This window comes from Ranitomeya variabilis, chromosome 4 (genome assembly GCF_051348905.1).
Source record: "Ranitomeya variabilis isolate aRanVar5 chromosome 4, aRanVar5.hap1, whole genome shotgun sequence".
NCBI classification, from domain to species: Eukaryota; Metazoa; Chordata; class Amphibia; order Anura; family Dendrobatidae; genus Ranitomeya; species Ranitomeya variabilis.
In genome coordinates this window covers 530689914-530709597 of record NC_135235.1, presented here as the reverse complement: position 1 = coordinate 530709597, position 19684 = coordinate 530689914, and the positions used below count along the sequence as shown (strand labels likewise).

The 19684-nt window shown below is 42.5% G+C and overlaps 1 protein-coding gene across 3 annotated transcripts in view; it reads right to left on the bottom strand.

The window, feature by feature from the left end:
* Positions 1 to 586: 586 nt before the first annotated feature.
* Positions 587 to 19684, bottom strand: part of ZPBP2 (zona pellucida binding protein 2) — a 161843-nt gene continuing 142745 nt past the window's right edge. For all 3 annotated transcript variants that reach the window (XM_077252370.1, XM_077252367.1, XM_077252368.1), the window contains one exon: positions 587 to 810. In XM_077252370.1, the coding sequence (XP_077108485.1) occupies positions 739 to 810 (72 nt within the window). In that variant the 3' untranslated portion in view covers positions 587 to 738. The remainder of the gene's footprint in view (positions 811 to 19684) is intronic.

Here is a 19684-nt window from a genome sequence, read left to right as displayed (position 1 = left end):
TTATAGCCTTTACCTTTCTTTTGTAAATCATTTTCTCAGATCTTGTGACATTTCTCTTCCATGTGGTACTATTGCTGACAACATGAAATTGGAAGGGCTTTATTTTGTTAAGTAACGCCCTTTTATATGGTTGAATTCTTTCTAATTAGAATGTTATAGTCTAAACTTTAGCTTTGTTCCTAACATTTTCATTGGGGTATTCTCATTTATTCAACATGGTCTTGAATAAATTTGTTAGGAAAATTACTTTTTTGGGTTTGCAAACTAATATATATTGTTTGCAATAAATGACCCACATTTGTGAAGTATTTTGTGGTATTGTGTCCCATGGAAAATATTTACTATGAAAGTGAATTAAAGGTTTTTCTGACAAATCTGTTTGGATGTATGCATTTATGCTGAGTACTGTATAATGCACATTAACATGGGTGACTTGGAGAACCTAATAAATAAGATGGTGCTTTGTTATCTACCTGTATTCCATTGTCATGAGCAATACTTGTTGCATGTGTAAATGATCAACTAATACAAAGTGATTTCAGGTACCATACCACTAAGTAAATTTAAGTATGCAAACCAATTTACTTTTGTTGAAAAGAGCTTTAATTAATATTATTGTCAGAAGATAGGAAGTCAATGAATATTGAGTTAGAGAATGTTCAGATGTAACTACACAGAAGATAAGGAGTGTGATGATGTATAATGTTACCCATCAGCATTCTGTTGCTCCATAGTGAGTTATCTGGATGTCCTTGCAAACCTCACACTGGATGCTGTTGTCTGAGCTATACAATCCTTGATCACAAACCACTGCCAAAAAAACACACAAAATTAACAAATTACAACCACAACGAAAATGTGCCATCTTAATACAGAAGTACATACCGTATAAACATTACATCTGTGAACAACGATAATATCATGGACAATTAAAATGTCAAAACACAAGGAAGGCCAGTAGTGATCAGCGAATATACTCGTTACTCGAGATTTCTCGAGCATGCTCGGGTGTCCTCCGAGTATTTGTAAGTACTCGGAGATTTAATTTTCTGTGCCACAGCTGAATGATTTACATCTGTTAGCCAGCATAAGTACTTGTGGGGGTTGCCTGGTTGCTAGGGAATCCCCACATGTAATCAAGCTGGCTAAGAGATGTAAATCATTCAGCTGAGGTGAGGAAAACTAAATCTCCGAGCACTAAAAAATACTCGGAGGTCACCCGAGCGTGCGCCGGAAATCTCGAGTAACGATTATATTCGCTCATCACTAATGGCCAGACATTCTTATCTAAGAGTGAGAAAACCAATGATGGCTATGGTGAGAAGACAGCACAAATATCATGTTAGCCATTAGGTCAGCGTGCTGGGAAAATACCCAGAACATGCCACAAGTGGATTAAGTGTATTATAAGTCACCATCACAGGTTTGGTGTCAGTACTACAGGACTATATTATTTACTTTTATTAACTGTGTGTCTCAAGCTGTACAGTGAAACCTCTGCATTATAAACGCCATTTCTAAGCTATTTTTTCATGCAGTTATGTAACAGGCAGCTACATTAATTTCCTTTGGAACCTAGGTAAGAGTACATGCACACCTCAAACATTTGCCTCAGATATTTCTGCACCAAAACTGTGCCTTTTGGCAGGAAAAAAGTTGCATGAAATAAACGTTTTGATACATTTTTCCCTTGCATTAGAATGAATAAAAAATGTTGCAAAAATACTGAAAGAATTGACATTCTGCAGATTTGAAACTGTTTCAAATGAGCTAGGAAAAATAAGCAGTATGTACATGAGATTTCAGAAATCTCAATCACTTTGCTGGTACGGAACAATGTTGCTGTCACGGGGTTACCGCAACAGAGAGGAACCAGAAGACCGTAGCATCTGAATGCTCCAACTCCTGAGCTGAAAAGAAGCAGTTCACCTTCTTTTTAAATGTGTTTATTTCTTTTGACAGTACAGGGGTTAATCGGCAATGTGGGGAGCTCTGGGAGTCTGAGCTCTCAGCTGAGCATGGTTAGTGTCAGGACTCTGAACATTTTTTATTACCTTTTTGTGCATTACTGCCCTTTTCCAAGATGGCGTCTTTGGTCTCATGTGCACTGTGTCTTCCTGCTATAAAACTCCACCCCAGCCTTCAGTCTGTGCTAGAGTATTCTGCCTTGCATCCAGCTCCTGACCTCTGGTGACTCCCTGGCTATATACAGGCTCCTGTGAACCTGTGGGGTTATCCTGCTACTCTGCTCTGCTGCATACACCAGTTCCAGTAATCCTCCTTCATCTGCTGCTCGGGTTTACTTCCATCTGCATTTGCTGGACATGTAAGCTGTTTCTGCTCTGCAAGAACCTGACACTATTACCCAGGCCTCCCTGGTTGAGCTAAGATATTATTTGAACTGCCTTATAAGCATATCTATCTGTGTTATGCACTAAGCAAGGACTTATTCGTGTCAAGTATCCTCAAGAATAATTGTGCTTCATAGACTTTCTGCGTGATTGCATTTTCCTCTGCAATCTCCTATAGACTGCTAAGCTGCATTTAATATTTACTCCAAGTGTTGTGGACTTGAGTTTCTCTCTGCACCTGTTTGAATCACCATGTGATAATATAGACTTTTACCACTTATAAAACTGTGTCCTGTAGTTGTCTTGTTCCACACAAAGAGTCTCCTGAGTTATCCCCTATAATTATTACAGGATACTCTAGCCTAAAAAAAAAAAAAAGGAGACTGCTGAAACAATGACTGCAGAAAGCAGACTAGAGCAGGTGTTTTCCATAATTAGATCACTGCAAAAAGATGTGGAAGGTCTGCAAAATAAGTTTGGAAGCTTTGAACACAATCAACAAGTGTTTGGACAGACTTTGCAGGACTTAAGCACCCGCATGGCAGCCCAGGAAAACAAACTTGCTGGCATAGAGTCCCAGTATGGACGGGCTTTTCAGGACATAACCACGCAAATAGCCGCACAATCGACATTTCCCTCTGGGCAACCGCCACCAGCTAGCCCACCTAAGTTGCCCCCATTCAGATTTAATGGTGATCGCGACAAATTTCGTGGCTTTGTGAATCAATGTATGCTATATTATGATGTGCATGCTGACCGTTTTCCTAATGATAGATCCAAAGTATTGTGTGTAATAATGCTGCTGACCGCACGAGTGCTCGCCTGGGCAAATCCGATGATTGAGTCTCGTGACCCACGGTTAAATAACTTGGATGATTTCTTGGCCGCTATGGCATTAATGTTTGATGATCCTAATCACCGTGCAATCGCTGAATCTGCTTTATTGTCTTTACGCCAGGCAAAACGTTCTGTTATTGAGTATGCTACTGAATTCAGGAGATTAGCAGAAGATACCAATTGGTACAGTTATGCTCAATTGCCTATTTTTAAAAGGGGGGTCTGTCTAGTATTGTAAAAGATGAACTAGCTCGCTCTGAGTCACCACAAGAGCTAGAGACATTTATACAGCATTGTGTGCGCATTGACATTCGCCTTACTGAGCGTAGGCAGGAGAAGTTTGCTGCATATAACCGTATTTCTAAATTTTCCCTTCCTTACAAAGAGCCTGCAGGTAAAACATCTCGGGAGGTGGAGGAGGTGCCCATGCAAATTGATTCCGTTCAGAGTCGCGAGATCAATGAGCGCCGGGAGCATCGCCTTCGTGAAAGTCTACGTTTCTACTGCGGCCAGTCTGACCACTTTCTGATCAATTGTCCTAAGTGTCCCAGACGGCCTAACAAGGTGCTAGCAGCGGTAGGGGAGTATGACAACTGTGATGATGAATCTGACATCTCTGAATGTAGCCTGCCTTTAAACGCTGTATTCCATTCACTTTCTATGACTTCACCCCCCAAGGAGCTTAAGGAAAAGAACTCTCACTGTTCTCTCCCTATTAAGATCCTGTGTTCAGGACAGTGGATTTCCAGTGCAGCTATGATTGACTCTGGTGCAGGTGGCAATTTCATGGATATCGCATTTGCCAAGGAACATGGTATTGAAATTCAGCAAAGAGCCTCTCCAATTACCATGGAAACAGTGGATGGGTCACCTTTAATCTCTGGGCCTGTGGATCAGGAGACCGTACTCCTTGAAATTTTGTTGGAGCCTAATCATCAGGAGCAACTTTCTTTCTTGCTAATTTCTTCTCCTCATTTTCCTGTGATTTTAGGCATTCCTTGGTTGCGTTCTCAGAACCCAATTATCAACTGGGAGACCAAGGAGATTATCTTTCCAACAAGGAGCAACTCAGCGTTAACAGAAGCTGTCCCTGAGTCCACGACTACGGAACCACATGTACAGGTATTTTCTTTACCTCCAGCATATAAAGAGATCTCTGACATCTGTGACAAGAAGAATGCAGATCAGCTTCCTCCACACAGGAATTATGACTGTCCCATTGAGTTGCTTCCTGGGGCAGCTATTCCTTTTGGTAACGTATACCCTTTGGCAGCACCTGAGCTTCAAGCCTTAAAGGAGTATATTGATGAAAATCTGGCCAAGGGCTTCATATGTCCTTCTTCCTCACCAGCAGGGGCACCTATCTTTTTTGTAAAGAAGAAGGATGGGACCCTGAGACCCTGTGTTGACTATCGGGAACTCAATAAGGTAACCGTACGAAACCGTTACCCTTTGCCTCTGATTCCCAAATTACTGGAAAGAGTCCGCCATGCTAAGGTGTTCTCTAAACTGGATCTTAGTGGGGCTTATAATTTGGTGCGTATTCGTCCAGGGGATGAGTGGAAGACAGCATTCAGATGCCGGTATGGGCACTTTGAATCTCTTGTGATGCCCTTCGGGCTTTGTAACGCCCCTGCAACGTTTCAACACCTTGCTAATGACATTTTCAGAGATTTGTTGGACCAGTTTGTAGAGATCTATTTGGACGATATACTAATCTTTTCTGACTCTCTACAGGAACATGAAAAACATGTCAAAACTGTTTTAGGACGTCTGAAAGAGAACCATCTGTATATTAAGCTGGAGAAATGCGAGTTTCATCATTCTGAGATACAGTTCTTAGGTTATATCATCTCTCCCCAGGGGCTGAACATGGAATCTGGTAAGATTCAGGCTATCCTTGACTGGCCGGTACCCAAGAACGTTAAGGAGGTCCAACGTTTTATTGGTTTTACAAATTTCTACAGACGCTTCATTCAAAATTTTTCTGATATTGTCCATCCCATTACTTCCTTGACAAAGAAGGAAAAGCCCTTTAAGTGGTCATCACAGGCTCAAGAAGCTTTTGATCGGCTGAAGATCTGTTTCACATCAGCACCGCTGTTGATACACCCAGATCCAACACATCCTTTCATTGTGGAGGTGGACGCTTCTGATAATGCTTTGGGGGCTATTCTCTCCCAAAGAACTGGAGAGAAGGGTCTGCTACATCCTTGTGCTTTCTTTTCCCGTAAACTAACCTCAGCAGAGAAGAATTACGATGTGGGAGACAAGGAATTGCTGGCTATTCAAAGAATGGAGGCATCATCTGCAAGGAGCTGCACAACAGATCATAGTGCTAACTGACCATCACAATTTAGAGTTCCTTAGATCCGCTAGATGTCTTTCTCCTCGTCAGGCTCGTTGGAACTTATTTTTAAATCAATTTAACTTTGTTATCTCGTACCGTCCAGGTTCTCGTAATGGGGAGGCTGATGCTTTACCCCGAATCAATGCTGCAGATTCCGTACCTGGAGCCCCGTCCAAGACCATTCTATCTGACGCCAATTTCATCGGAGTTATCCACGATCAGGACTTGTGGAAGGAGTGCAGGGAGGCCTATGATGGTGATGTATTTCTGGCCAACCCACCTGTGGATATTAATCTTGTCTTTAAGGGTGGCATGTGGTTCAGAGATCGACGTATCTATGTCCCTGAGGTCGTCCGTCTGCAGATCCTCAGGTTGGTACATGACTCCAAGTTGGCTGGTCACAGAGGGGTACAGAAGACACAAGAGTTCCTGAGCCGATTCTTCTGGTGGCCAACTTGCCTGAAGGATACCAAGGACTATGTTCTCTCTTGCGAGGTATGTGCTCGTTACAAGACTCCTCATGTGGCACCTACGGGTCTTCTACAACCATTACCTGTTCCGTCCTGCCCTTGGGGGTCTATATCAATGGACTTTATTGTGGAGCTGCCTACATCGGGGGCCATGAATACAACCATGGTGGTAGTTGATCGCCTGACTAAAGCTGCTCATTTCGTTCCGTGCACCGGCCTCCCCTCAGCTAAGGATACAGTGAACTTGGTTATACAGAATGTCTTTCGGTTGTATGGGGTTCCGGATGAGATCATCTCTGACCGTGGAGTGCAGTTCATTTCAAGATTCTGGAAGGGGTTTTGCTCTGCACTCAATATTAATGTCTGTCTCTCTTCCGCTTACCATCCCCAGACAAATGGTCAGACTGAGCGTACCAACCAGACGCTGGAACAATATCTAAGATGCTATGTCAGCCATCTCCAGAATGATTGGTTGGAGTTGCTGCCGTTAGCCGAATTTTCATATAACAATTCTCAGAGCGCCTCCACTAAATTTACACCTTTCTTTGCCAATCTGGGTTATCATCCGTGTATCTTACCTAGGTATCCAATTAATTCTCCGGTTCCGGCAGGGGAGGAAAGGCTGACTGCGATGAGGCAAAATCTGGAGGTTCTGAAGGAATCCCTGACCACAGCTCAAGAACGTTATAAGAGATCGGATGATAGATTACGTAAACCTGCACCCATGTTCAAGGTAGGAGATTCCGTGTGGTTAGCAACTAAGAATCTGAAGTTAAACGTTCCTTCACAAAAACTTGGACAGAAATTCATTGGCCCTTTCAAGATCAACGGTATTGTGAGCTCTGTGGCCTGCCAGCTGAAGCTGCCTATGAAGGTACACCCAGTTTTTCATGTATCTTTACTAAAGCCTGTATCTTCTAATACCTTCCAGGGACGTGTTGTGCCACCTCCGCAGCCTGTGGTGATTGATGGGCAAGAACAATTTGTGGTGGAGGAAATTGTTGATTTCAGGATTCGCAGGAATCGGCTACAATATTTGATAAGATGGCAGGGATATCCCCCTGAGGAAGACTCTTGGGAACCTGTGGAAAACATCATGCCCAACAGAAGATTTCTCGTTTTCATCAGAGATTCCCTGAGAAACCAGGTCCAGGATCGTCCTGAGGCCGCTTCTAAGGAGAGAGTAATGTCAGGACTCTGAACATTTTTTATTACCTTTTTGTGCATTACTGCCCTTTTCCAAGATGGCGTCTTTGGTCTCATGTGCACTGTGTCTTCCTGCTATAAAACTCCACCCCAGCCTTCAGTCTGTGCTAGAGTATTCTGCCTTGCATCCAGCTCCTGACCTCTGGTGACTCCCTGGCTATATACCTGCTCCTGTGAACCTGTGGGGTTATCCTGCTACTCTGCTCTGCTGCATACACCAGTTCCAGTAATCCTCCTTCATCTGCTGCTCGGGTTTACTTCCATCTGCATTTGCTGGACATGTAAGCTGTTTCTGCTCTGCAAGAATCTGAGACTATTACCCAGGCCTCCCTGGTTGAGCTAAGATATTATTTGAACTGCCTTATAAGCATATCTACCTGTGTTTTGGACTAAGCAAGGAATTATTCGTGTCAAGTATCCTCAAGAATAATTGTGCTTCATAGACTTTCTGCGTGATTGCATTTTCCTCTGAAGTTTCCTAGAGACTGCTAAGCTGCATTTAATATTTACTCCAAGTGTTGTGGACTTGAGTTTCTCTCTGCACCTGTTTGAATCACCGTGTGATATTATAGACTTTTACCACTTATAAAACTGTGTCCTGTAGTTGTCTTGTTCCACGCAAAGAGTCTCCTGAGTTATCCCCTATAATTATTAGTTAGCTACTCCTATCCCCTGTATAATCTGGGTCCTGACTGAAACACATAGTCATGTTTGGTGGTTATATGAGTTTGGAGGAGTTATCTGTAACTGTTGCTTGGGTGTGTAAATGTGATAATTCCCTTTCCTCCTCTCACTTTGGTTTTTCCCCTTCCTCCACTCCCCGATGCATTCCTTTGCTATATATGAGTGAATATTTGTATGCCTAGTATTTTCAGTTGCCCTTGTACGTATTGCCTTGTTCGACTGGTTGGTATACTGCGATGTATGGTTGCTCCCCTTTCCCTGGGAGGGAGAAGGGAACAGACGGAGAGCGGATACAGGAGATAAGGCAAGGCTGGTGATCCCGACATCTTCTCCTTCAGAAATAACCTGGGGAATAGGGCTAGCTAGGGTTCACCCTAGTGTTAGGGACAGGGTAGGAGACCCTGTGTGAGAAAATAAAAAAACGAATAAAACTCAACATTTGGGCATATCCCGAGAGGAGTTCCTCCCTCTATCACTGTTGTCACACTCGCCTACATTTCTTGACTTTCAATTTGCTCATGGTTGGGGCTACACAGTGATTTTGGCGACTCAGTATGGCAATGATACATTGCAATATAATGAGTGTGCATGTGGTAATGCGGTGACCCACAAGTTGTTGCCACATAATTCTGTTGCATTTCTTGCAACCCGAATCGTAGTTGCTAAAGCTTGTGGATTTTAATGCGATCACATTCATTTTCATTATGTGGAGCTCTAGCAGTACCATACTGTAACATACTTGTGTGGTCATCATGTACACCCAGCCTAAAGGAAACAATTTATTGCAACCTTTTAGGCTATTACTAGTGAAGGGTCAGGTCATTCCTGCATATCACAGGTACATGAACATTATTAAAATCGATCTGATTTTGTCCCTGCAGAGTTGGACGAGTGTAATACAAGTGTCATGCGTTTTTCATGCGAGTACAATCCGATTTTCACACCTAGCATCCGATTTACATCCGAATTCAGTGCGATTGCTATCCGACTGCAATGCGATTTTAACATGAGCTTTTACATAGAGAAATTCTCTTGTCATTTTCATATCGCTTTCAAAGGAAATATTCTTTAAAACATGTGTATATAAATATATATACACACACACGGTATATACACTGCTCAAAAAAATAAAGGGAACACTAAAATCCCACATCCTAGATATCACTGAATGAAATATTCCGGTTGTAAATCTTTATTCATTACATAGTGGAATGTGTTGAGAACAATAAAACCTAAAAATGATCAATGTAAATCAAAATGAATATCCCATGGAGGTCTGGATTTGGAATGATGCTCAAAATCATGGTGGAAAATAAAATTACAGGCTGATCCAACTTCAGTGGAAATGCCTCAAGACAAGGAAATGATGCTCAGTTGTGTGTGTTGCCTCCATGTGCCTGTATGACCTCCCTACAACGCCTGGGCATGCTCCTGGTGAGGCAGCGGATAGTCTCCTGAGGGATCTCCTCCCAGACCTGGACTAAAGCATCCGCCAACTCCTGGACAGTCTGTAGTGCAACGCGACGTTGGTGGATGGTGCAAGACATGATGTCCCAGATGTGTTCAATCGGATTCAGGTCTGGGGAACGGGCGGGCCAGTCCATAGCTTCAGTGACTTCATCTTGCAGACACTGCTGACACACTCCAGCCACATGAGGTCTGGAATTGTCCTGCATTAGGAGGAAAGCAGGGCCAACCGAGCCAGCATATGGTCTCACAAGGGGTCTGAGGATCTCATCTCGGTACCTAATGGCAGTCATGCTACCTCTGGTGAACACATGGAGGGCTGTGCGGCCCTCCAAAGAAATACCACCCCACACCATTACTGACTCACTGCCAAACCGGTCATGCTGAAGGATGTTGCAGGCAGCAGATCGCTCTCTATGGTGTCTCCAGACTCTGTGACGTCTGTCACATGTGCTCAGTGTGAACCTGCTTTCATCTGTGAAGAGCACAGGGCGCCAGTGGCGAATTTGCCAATCTTGGTGTTCTGTGGCAAATGCCAAGTGACCTGCATGGTGTTGGGCTTTGAGCACAACCCCCATCTGTGGACATCAGGTACTCAGACCATCCTCATGGTGTTGGTTTCTAACCATTTGTGCAGACACGTGCACATTTGTGGCCTGCTGTAGGTCATTTTGCAGGGCTCTGGCAGTGCTCTTCCTGTTCCTCCTTGCACAAAGGCTGAGGTAGCAGTTCTGTTGCTGGGTTGTTGCCCTCCTACGGCCCCCTCCATGTCTCCTGGTATTGCCTCCAGCCTCTGGATACTACGCTGACAGACACAGCAAACCTTCTTGCCAAAGCTCGCATTGAAGTGCCATCCTGGATGAGCTGCACTACCTGTGCCACTTGTGTGGGTTGTAGAGTTCGACTCATGCTACCATGAGTGTGACAGCACAACCAACATTCAAAAGTGACCTAAACATCAGCCAGAAAGCATTGGTACTGAGATGTGATCTGTGGTCCCCACCTGCAGAACTACTCGTTTACTGAGTGTGTCTTGATATTTGCCAATAATTTCCATCTGTTGTCTATTCCATTTGCACAACAGCGTGTGAAATTCACTGTCAAACAGTGTTGCTTCCTAAGTGGACAGTTTGATTTCACAGAAGTTGTTTAAGTGTTCCCTTTATTTTTTTGAGCAGTATATATATATATATATATATATATATATATATATATATAGTACAGACCACAAGTTTGGACACACCTTCTCATTTAAAGATTTTTCTGTATTTTCATGACTATGAAAATTGTACATTCATACTGAGGGCTTCAAAACTATGAATTAACACATGTGGAATTATATACTTAACAAAAAAGTGTGAAACAACTGAAATTATGTCTTATATTCTAGGTTCTTCAAAGTAGCCACCTTTTGCTTTGCTGACTGCTTTGCACACTCTTGGCATTCTCTTGATGAGCTTCAAGAGGTAGTCACCAGGAATGGTCTTCCAACAATCTTGAAGGAGTTCCCAGAGATGCTTAGCACTTGTTGGCCCTTTTGCCTTCACTCTGCGGTCCACCTTACCCCAAACCATCTCGATTGGGTGACTGTGGAGGCCAGGTCATCTGGCGTAGCACCCCATCACTCTCCTTCTTGGTCAAACAGCCCTTACACAGCCTGGAGATGTGTTTGGGGTCATTGTCCTGTTGAAAAATAAATGATGCTCCAACTAAATGGAATAGCATGCCGCTGCAAGATGCTGTGGTAGCCATGCTGGTTCAGTATGATTTCAATTTTGAATAAATCCCCAACAGTGTCACCAGCAATGCACCCCCATACCATCACACCTCCTCCTACATGCTACATGGTGGGAACAAGGCATGTAGAGTCCATCCGTTCACCTTTTCTGCGTCGCACAAAGACACAGTGGTTGGAACCAAATATCTCAAATTTGGACTCATCGGACCAAAGCACACTGGTCTAATGTCCATTCCTTGTGTTCTTTAGTCCAAACAAGTCTCTTCTGCTTGTTGCCTGTCCTTAGCAGTGGTTTCCTAGCAGCTATTTTACCATGAAGGCCTGCTGCACAAAGTCTCCTCTTAACCGTTGTTGTAGATATGTGTCTGCTGCTAGAACTCTGTGTGGCATTGACCTGGTCTCTAATCTGAGCTGCTGTTAACCTGCGATTTCTGAGGCTGGTGACTCGGATAAACTTATCCTCAGAAGCAGAGGTGACTCTTGGTCTTCCTTTCCTGGGGCGGTCCTCATGTGAGCCAGTTTCTTTGTAGCGCTTGATGGTTTTTGCCACTGCACTTGGGGACACTTTCAAAGTTTGCCAAATTTTTCGGACTGTCTGACCTTAATTTCTTAAAGTAATGATGGCCACTCGGTTTTCTTTACTTAGTTGCTTTTTTCTTGCCATAATACAAATTCTAACAGTCTATTCAGTAGGACTATCAGCTGTGTATCCACCAGACTTCTGCACAACACAACTGATGGTCCCAACCCCATTTATAAGGCAAGAAATCCCACTTAATAAACCCGACAGGGCACACCTGTGAATTGAAAACCATTCCCAGTGACTACCTCTTGAAGCTCATCAAGAGAATGCCAAGAGTGTGCAAAGCAGTCATCAAAGCTACTTTGAAGAACCTAGAATATAAGACATAATTTCAGTTGTTTCACACTTGTTCCACATGTGTTAATTCATAGTTTTGATGCCTTCAGTGTGAATGTACAATTTTCATAATCATGAAAATACAGAAAAATCTTTAAATGAGAAGCTGTGTCCAAACGTTTGGTCTGTACTGTATATATATATATATATATATATATATATATATATATATATATATATATATATGTGTGTGTGTGAGTGTCACTGACATCTTTATATCTGTTCTATTAGCATATATCTAATCTATTCTAACCTGTCACACACGATTTTACTGTACGTGGCAGATGAATTGCTGGCTTTTCAAATAAGATCGGTGTGTAAAAACTGGACAGCACTTGCATGGTCCGAATGCTGTATGACTTTTTTTGTCATACCCATTGACTTCTATTGCGGGATGCGATCCGATTTCCAATTATGATGGCAGCATGCTGCAATATTTTTCCAGTCCGATCGTGATCCGATCCGAGCTGGAAAAAAAAAAACGCAGATGAACACACAGTGATAGGGTAACACTGGTCCGAATGCAATCCGATTTTTAATCGGAGTGCCTTTGTTCGATTTCATCGCAAGTGGGAATGAGCCCTTAGACACAGCTACTTCAGAATACTTTGTATCCGAGCATAGAATTAATCCGGTCTCTGAAGGGCTATTTTACTATACTGACTGCCAGGGACAACTGAAAGAAGGATGGACCGTATTTATTTACCATACATAAGATAATGCTAGAAAAAGTACAATCACACAATGTAAGTAACTCGTTTCTGAACTCATACACGTACCATCATGTTTGAGGAACGATTTGTGTTCATTTTTAAAAGATTTCTGTTCATATGCCTTATGGTCACAAGGATGTCAAATGCTTCTCCACTCGGCACCCCATGAGCATGAAGAAAGCTTCGCAGTAAGAACTTTGGCAGACTCAAGTTGTCCATGTTTTAAGCTAATTATTGTGAACTAGATGGTGGCCCGATTCTAACGCATCGGGTATTCTAGAATATGTATGTCCACGTAGTATATTGCCCAGCCACGTAGTATATTGCCCAGCGACGTAGTATATTGCCCGGTGACGTAGTATATTGCCCAGTGACGCAGTATATTGCCCAGTGACGTAGTATACAGCACAGAGCCACATAGTATATTGCCCAGCCACGTAGTATATTGCCCAGTGACGTAGTATATTGCCCAGTGACGTAGTATATTGCCCAGCCACGTAGTATATTGCCCAGCCACGTAGTATATTGCCCAGTGACGTAGTATACAGCACAGAGCCACGTAGTATATTGCACAGCCCATGTAGTATATTGCCCAGCTACGTAGTATATTGCCCAGCCACGTATGACACAGGTTAAAAAAATAAAAAATAAACATATACTGACCTTCTGCAGGCGTGTTGTAGCTCTGTCGCCTGTGTGGGGTGCAGGCGGCAGCTTCCGGTCCCAGGGTGTGATGACGTCGCGGTCATGTGACCGTGTCGCGGTCACATGACCGTGACGTCATGGCAGGTCCTTCTGCCAGACCATCCTTGCCACCGGAACGTGCCGCTTGCATCGCGAGGAGCGGGAAAGGCGGCGTAGGTGAGTATATAATCATTTTTTTTTATTTTTTTTTATTTTTAACATTAGATGTTTTTACTATTGACGCTGCATAGGCTGCGTCAATAGTAAAAAACTTGGTCACACAGGGTTAATAGCAGCGGTAACGGAGTGCGTTACCCGCGGCATAACGCGGTCCGTTACCGCCGGCATTAACCCTGTGTGAGCGGTGACCGGAGGGGTGTATGCGGGCGCCGGGCAGTGAGTGCAGAGAGTAAGGAGCGGACATTTTGTTCTGGACTGTGCGCGTCGCTGATTGGTCGTGGAAATGCTCGTGGGCGTTTTGCCACGACCAATCAGCGACTTGGATTCCATGACAAACAGAGGCCGCGACCAATGAATATCCGTGACAGACAGAAGGACAGACAGACAGATAGAAAGACGGAAGTGACCCTTAGACAATTATATAGTAGATGACTATCATGTAATACTACATTTACCCAGCAGCAGCCATTGGAGGAGTAATGTCTGGCAAACTTCTCCATCACCCAGCAAAATCTGCCATTTGGCTGAGGAAGGAGAAAGAAGGGTGCAATCCATCAGATATTTTTTTCACTTGCACTTTTTGAGTGGTTGGAAGTTTAGGGGCTTAAGGTAATGGTTATAGTAACCCCTTCCTTCTCATGTACAGCACCATGGAATCAATGGTGCTATATAAATAAATAATAATAATAATAATAGTACTATGTTGGTCTACGAAATACAGGTCTCAAAAGGCAGATGTGATAAAACAAGACTAAGAAATATATACAATATCGAAGTAAAAAAAAAAAATAAAAATTCGGAAAAATAGCCACTAATTTATTAAAAAATCCAAAATTACTTTATTCCAAATCCATTAAAATGGTACACATGGTGACCAAAGCACCTCTGACGTGTTTCCGTTGTGGCACGCTCTTATTCAGAGAGTTGACACAGTGTGATAGAGGGACTAATTTAAAAGCAACATCGACCAATCACATGTAAGACATTATTCTATAGTAATTAGTAAAAAAATTAAGTAAATACAGGAATGTTATTATAACTATGAGACACAAACAATGGATATAATTAAAGGGACTGTCCACTATTTGGACAACCCTTTCTCAATCTGAATGTTTGCCCGTTAAAATAAAAACACATATGCACCTCTCATGCTGGCGCAGTTCCAGCAGTGTCGGCACTCATTGTTCCCGGTCCTCACGTGAGGTTGTTATTTCACGTGAGCCCTATGTCGAATTTAGCGTCGGCGTCACTGTTCTCGCCTTCAGATGTATAAGTAATCAAGAGGAAGTGAGCGGCCAGCCACAGCACAGACCTCCTCTTGATTACTTATACGCCAGAATGAGACAATGACACTGGCGCTGATTGGGCACAGGGCTCACATGACGCAACAACCTCATGTGAGGCCCGGGAACGTGAGTGCCCACACTACTGGAATGGCGCCCGTATGGGAGGTGAGTAAAAGTGTTTTTATTTTAACGGGGGAAAACTCGCAGATTGAGAAAGGGTTGTCCTTGTAGTGGAAACCCCTTTAATAAATGCTTATGTAAAGTGTCATACCTTTAGGTTGTTTTGTCTCTAAAATTAGGATCTAATACATTTGTCTTATAATAATAATAATAATTTTTATTCATATAGCACCAACATATTCCGCAGCGCTTTACAACTTAAAAAACAGTTGCCTTTTTTTGCAGGTTACCATCTCTCCGGACATTTAACCTTTTAACTAGTGTAAAAAAAGAGGCTACTTGTATCGTTGTTATATATGTCAACTAAATGTTTCGCTCCACCCGAGTATGTTATTTCCCTTATTTATGTTATATGAATGTATTGCTATCTATCCCGTTTTTTACCAATATATCCAACATAGTGCATGTAGGGTTGCAGCCTATACAGTAGATTACATGATGATTTCGCCAATTATTGAATGTATTTATTGTGCGTCAAGCACTCTCTGGCATCTCAGTTGTCTTTTGCTTTTCTTCAAAGTGAAAGATGTTACATAATTGACCACCTCTTTTACAAAATTCCTTTTGGGATAACCAAGTGTTTTTACAGTGTTACAAATGTATTTATCCATTTATCCAATTTTAAATTCCATTTATCCCCAAAATCTACCCATAGGTAATAGATCTGATAGTATGGGCAGGGTGGCAGCTGTTAACTTGCAAAATCGTATTGGCTCTTAATTTTAAATACAAAATCTAGAGGTATGAATTTGGGAAATTACACTTTACATATTTATTAATTAGATCCATTTATTGTGGCTCAGAGTTATTCATGTATTATTTAGGTAACTTTTGTGATTTATTTGTTTGTTTTTATTTATTTGGATTAAGTCTTTACAAGTGATTAGTTGATGTTGATTTTAAATTAGTCCCTTTATCTGTGTTAAACGGGTTGTCCACTACTTGGACAACCCCTTCTGAATCCCTATGTTTCACCCAGTAAAATAATAACACCTATACTCACCCCCAGTTCCGACTTCGTTCCAGCAGAGTTGGCACTGGCTCTCCCAGGGAGAGCGAAGCCATCGCTGACTGACCGCAGGGAATGCGTGACATAATGTCACTCGAATCCCAGGAGAGCCAGTGCTGATACTGATGGAATGGTGCCGGAGGCAAGTATGAGTGTTATTTTTTTTACTGTGTGCAAACACAGGAGTTCAGAAGGGGTTGTCCAAGTAGTGGACAACCCCTATAACTCTATAACTAAGAGCTTCTGTAATGCCGGAAACGCATCTTCTGTGTAACCTTGTAAAAATAACTGAAATGATATAGCAATTCTATAGTGTGGACAACGGTTACTTGCATTATAGGATTGACAGGATTTTTGGCTAAAGCCTAGAGTGAAGTTAATGAAGCCTGCATGATATAAGGTCAATCCTGACACTTGACAATTAAACATAGGAAAAACAGCTAAGCATTTTGAGACTTATTTGACCTGAGAACCCGTGGACTGGTAAAATCATACGACTGACTCTCAGTCACCAGGCACATGCCTCTATCTGCCCTGCCAATGCTGCTGATGTCCAGTGACACTTAGCTGTCAGAGAGTTATATTTGAAGAATAACCCAGCAGTGTTGTTGATAAGTATTACTGATGAGCCTTGCCCCTGGCCGTTCTTTCCGGGAACTAGCCAGGAACCTGATTACCATTTCGGACAAGATTTAGTTTAATAATGCATATGTTACTGTCCAGACAATGTGCTCATTCTCAAATGTGCCTTACTCCCACGCTTTGCTCCAAATCCTTGTCAATACTTTTCAATACAAATGTGGCTAGACACTGTCTGGAGGTTTAATTAGTTGGATGAACTTGCACTGCCCTGTTCGCTTCAATGCAACAAATGAATGACAAGATTTTATAAATGAGCCACAAGCAGTTCAGTAAGCACATATGAATACCACTGCAATGGCTTCTTCTAGTTCAGCGTTTCAAGGTAGACCGGAGACATGTCCATGGTCTTACTAGTACATACTGTATCTAGAATTAGAGAATAAAAATGCCACGTCTGACTGACAATGCATAACTGGCAGTCAGAAGATATTCATGATCTTTTCAGTATCATTGCGCTTTGGAGTAGATTGTATAATGGTATAATGGTCTGGCTAGGTACATTGAGGCATAAACAACTTGAAGGCATCTCAAAGTTAGCAAGTTCATTTTTACATTGAAGGAAACACTTTGTGGTCTTTCTAAAAGGATTTGCCAATTAATGCATTTTGGGTAGCAATGCTGGGCTGACAATTGTAGAGACAAGACAAATATCCAAAACATAGATCTGTGCTATGTACAGTATGTCATATATTTTGCTATTTAAACAGTGCCAACATATTCTATAGTAGTGGTCACTCACAATCGCTCACCAAGATAGCTCCTTCATCATATACAAAATCACTCACAAAGATAGCTCCTCCATCAGATACACATTATTTTCATTGTCATAGGTAGCCAATAAACCTATGTATATTGTTTTGCTTACTATTATGTTGCAGCTTATGAGGTGCATTGCCTAAAAAGACCACTGGTTAGATATAAAACACATAGTGTCCCATAGTTTCATCAAGGGTGTACAAGGCTGCTTTCACACTAGCGTCGGTACGGGCCCGTCGCAGTGCGTCGGGCCGACATACCGACACATGCTGTGAAAGAAATGCCCGACGTGGGCAGCGGAAGCAGTCTTACGACGCTTCCGCTGCCCCATAGCAAGGTCCGGGGAGGAGGGGGCAGAGTTTCGGCCACGCATGCGCGGTCGAAAATGGCGGACTCGACGCACAAAAAAACTTTACATGTAACTTTTTTTGTGGCGGCGGTCCGCCAAAACACGATGCAACCGTCGCACGACGGTTGCGACATGTGGCACTGCGTCGCAATGCGTCGCAAATAAAAGTCTATGGAGAAAAAACGCATCCTGCGGGCAACTTTGCAGGATGCGTTTTTTCTCCACAACGACGCATTGCGACATGCAGTGCCCGACGCTAGTGTGAAAGTAGCCTAACATTTTATTAGACAAAGAACGGTGAACAGTAGACCCTAGATGCAGAAGTTTAGGCCTCCTATACACTACAGATAGCTGTCAGCTGAATGATTTTTCAGTCAGCAGCTATGTCACTCAACTGTCTCATACCCATGAGCATGTTCTCTATGAGAACATCTCTGTGAGACATCTCTGGCAGTAGCTTTTCTCTTAGGCCTCGCTCCTACTCTTACAATGTTATTCAATTAGGCGGTGTTCATCTGCCAGTTTTTCCTCAGCTGTAATCGTGCTGAGGAAAAAAATTGCAGCATGCTACGAGTGGCTGTATATCGCACGAGACTCGCCAATACAAGTCAATGGGTGCGAGAAAAAAACGGACAGCACACGGACCATGTGTGTGCAGTCCGATTTTTACGCACACATCTCAAAGGAAACCAGAGATTTCCTCAGCCAAGGACAGTAAATTCGCAGCCATAAACCTCAGAATAGACAGATATCCTGTAGATATATAATTTCAAAAGCCTCTTTCATATAATAAACTTGCACCCTTTAGTGCCTTTCATGTGGCACTAAATGGTGTTTAGCCTTGTTTAACCTAATAAATACATTTTTGTGGACTATGGTGGATTCACTGGCTTTTTTTTTTTTTTTATAAATTGGAGAAAGTGTCGGGGAGTGTTTATTCAACTAAAATACACAAACAAAAATACTTTATTATTGATTACTGGATTAGTAATGGGTGTGTCTGATAGACACCTTTCCATTTTTGACAAATCCCAGCTGACATCAACCCCAACTACCATTACCCGAATTGCCACTACATCAAGGCAATAAGGAAGAGCCAAGCAAAGCGACAGAATTGGTGAATCTAATGTGATGCGCCACTTCTTATGAGGTGGCAGGCTGGTATTTTTAGGCTGGGAAGGGCCATAATAACCATAGACCTTCCCAGCATAATAATATCATCCCAAAGCTGTCTGCTTTAACTTTGCTGGTTATCAAAAAATATGGGCGACCCTGTGTCATTTTTTCAATTCATTATGTTAAGCAAGGTGTGACGACAGAGCATTTAATCTTAATTATGCCAGGCATGTATTTACAGTAGGACAAGAAACAGATTATTGTTCATATTGTCTGAACTTTGACTCTTGAACTGATGTTTATGAATTGTTGAATGACTGCTGTTTACCTGTTATATCAGCTCCTACAGGTGACTGTGTTTCTATCTTTGGAAGAAAGGGACAAAGGGTCATTCAGCAATCAATGTTTCTAATATGTTGATTACCCATTGTATAAGTCCATGTAGCTTGCTGACCAGCAAAACAGTGAAGGACAAACTATGAAGATTGATTAAATACAAAAACAATGAGAGTTAATCTCATCCCACCTTCCCCAGACCTGTGGATGATGGCCTGAACCACAAATGTGGGTATAAAGAGAGATCTCTATCCTCCTGCAAAAAGACTCTACAGAACCACAGCCAAGGCACCATGGCTCCATCAAGGGGAACACAGATTTGACATTGTACAGGATGCCAGCTGAAGGGACTACGGCCCTAGCTGGAAGAATACAGATCTGCTCCATTGAGCATCACTGAACCCATGGAAA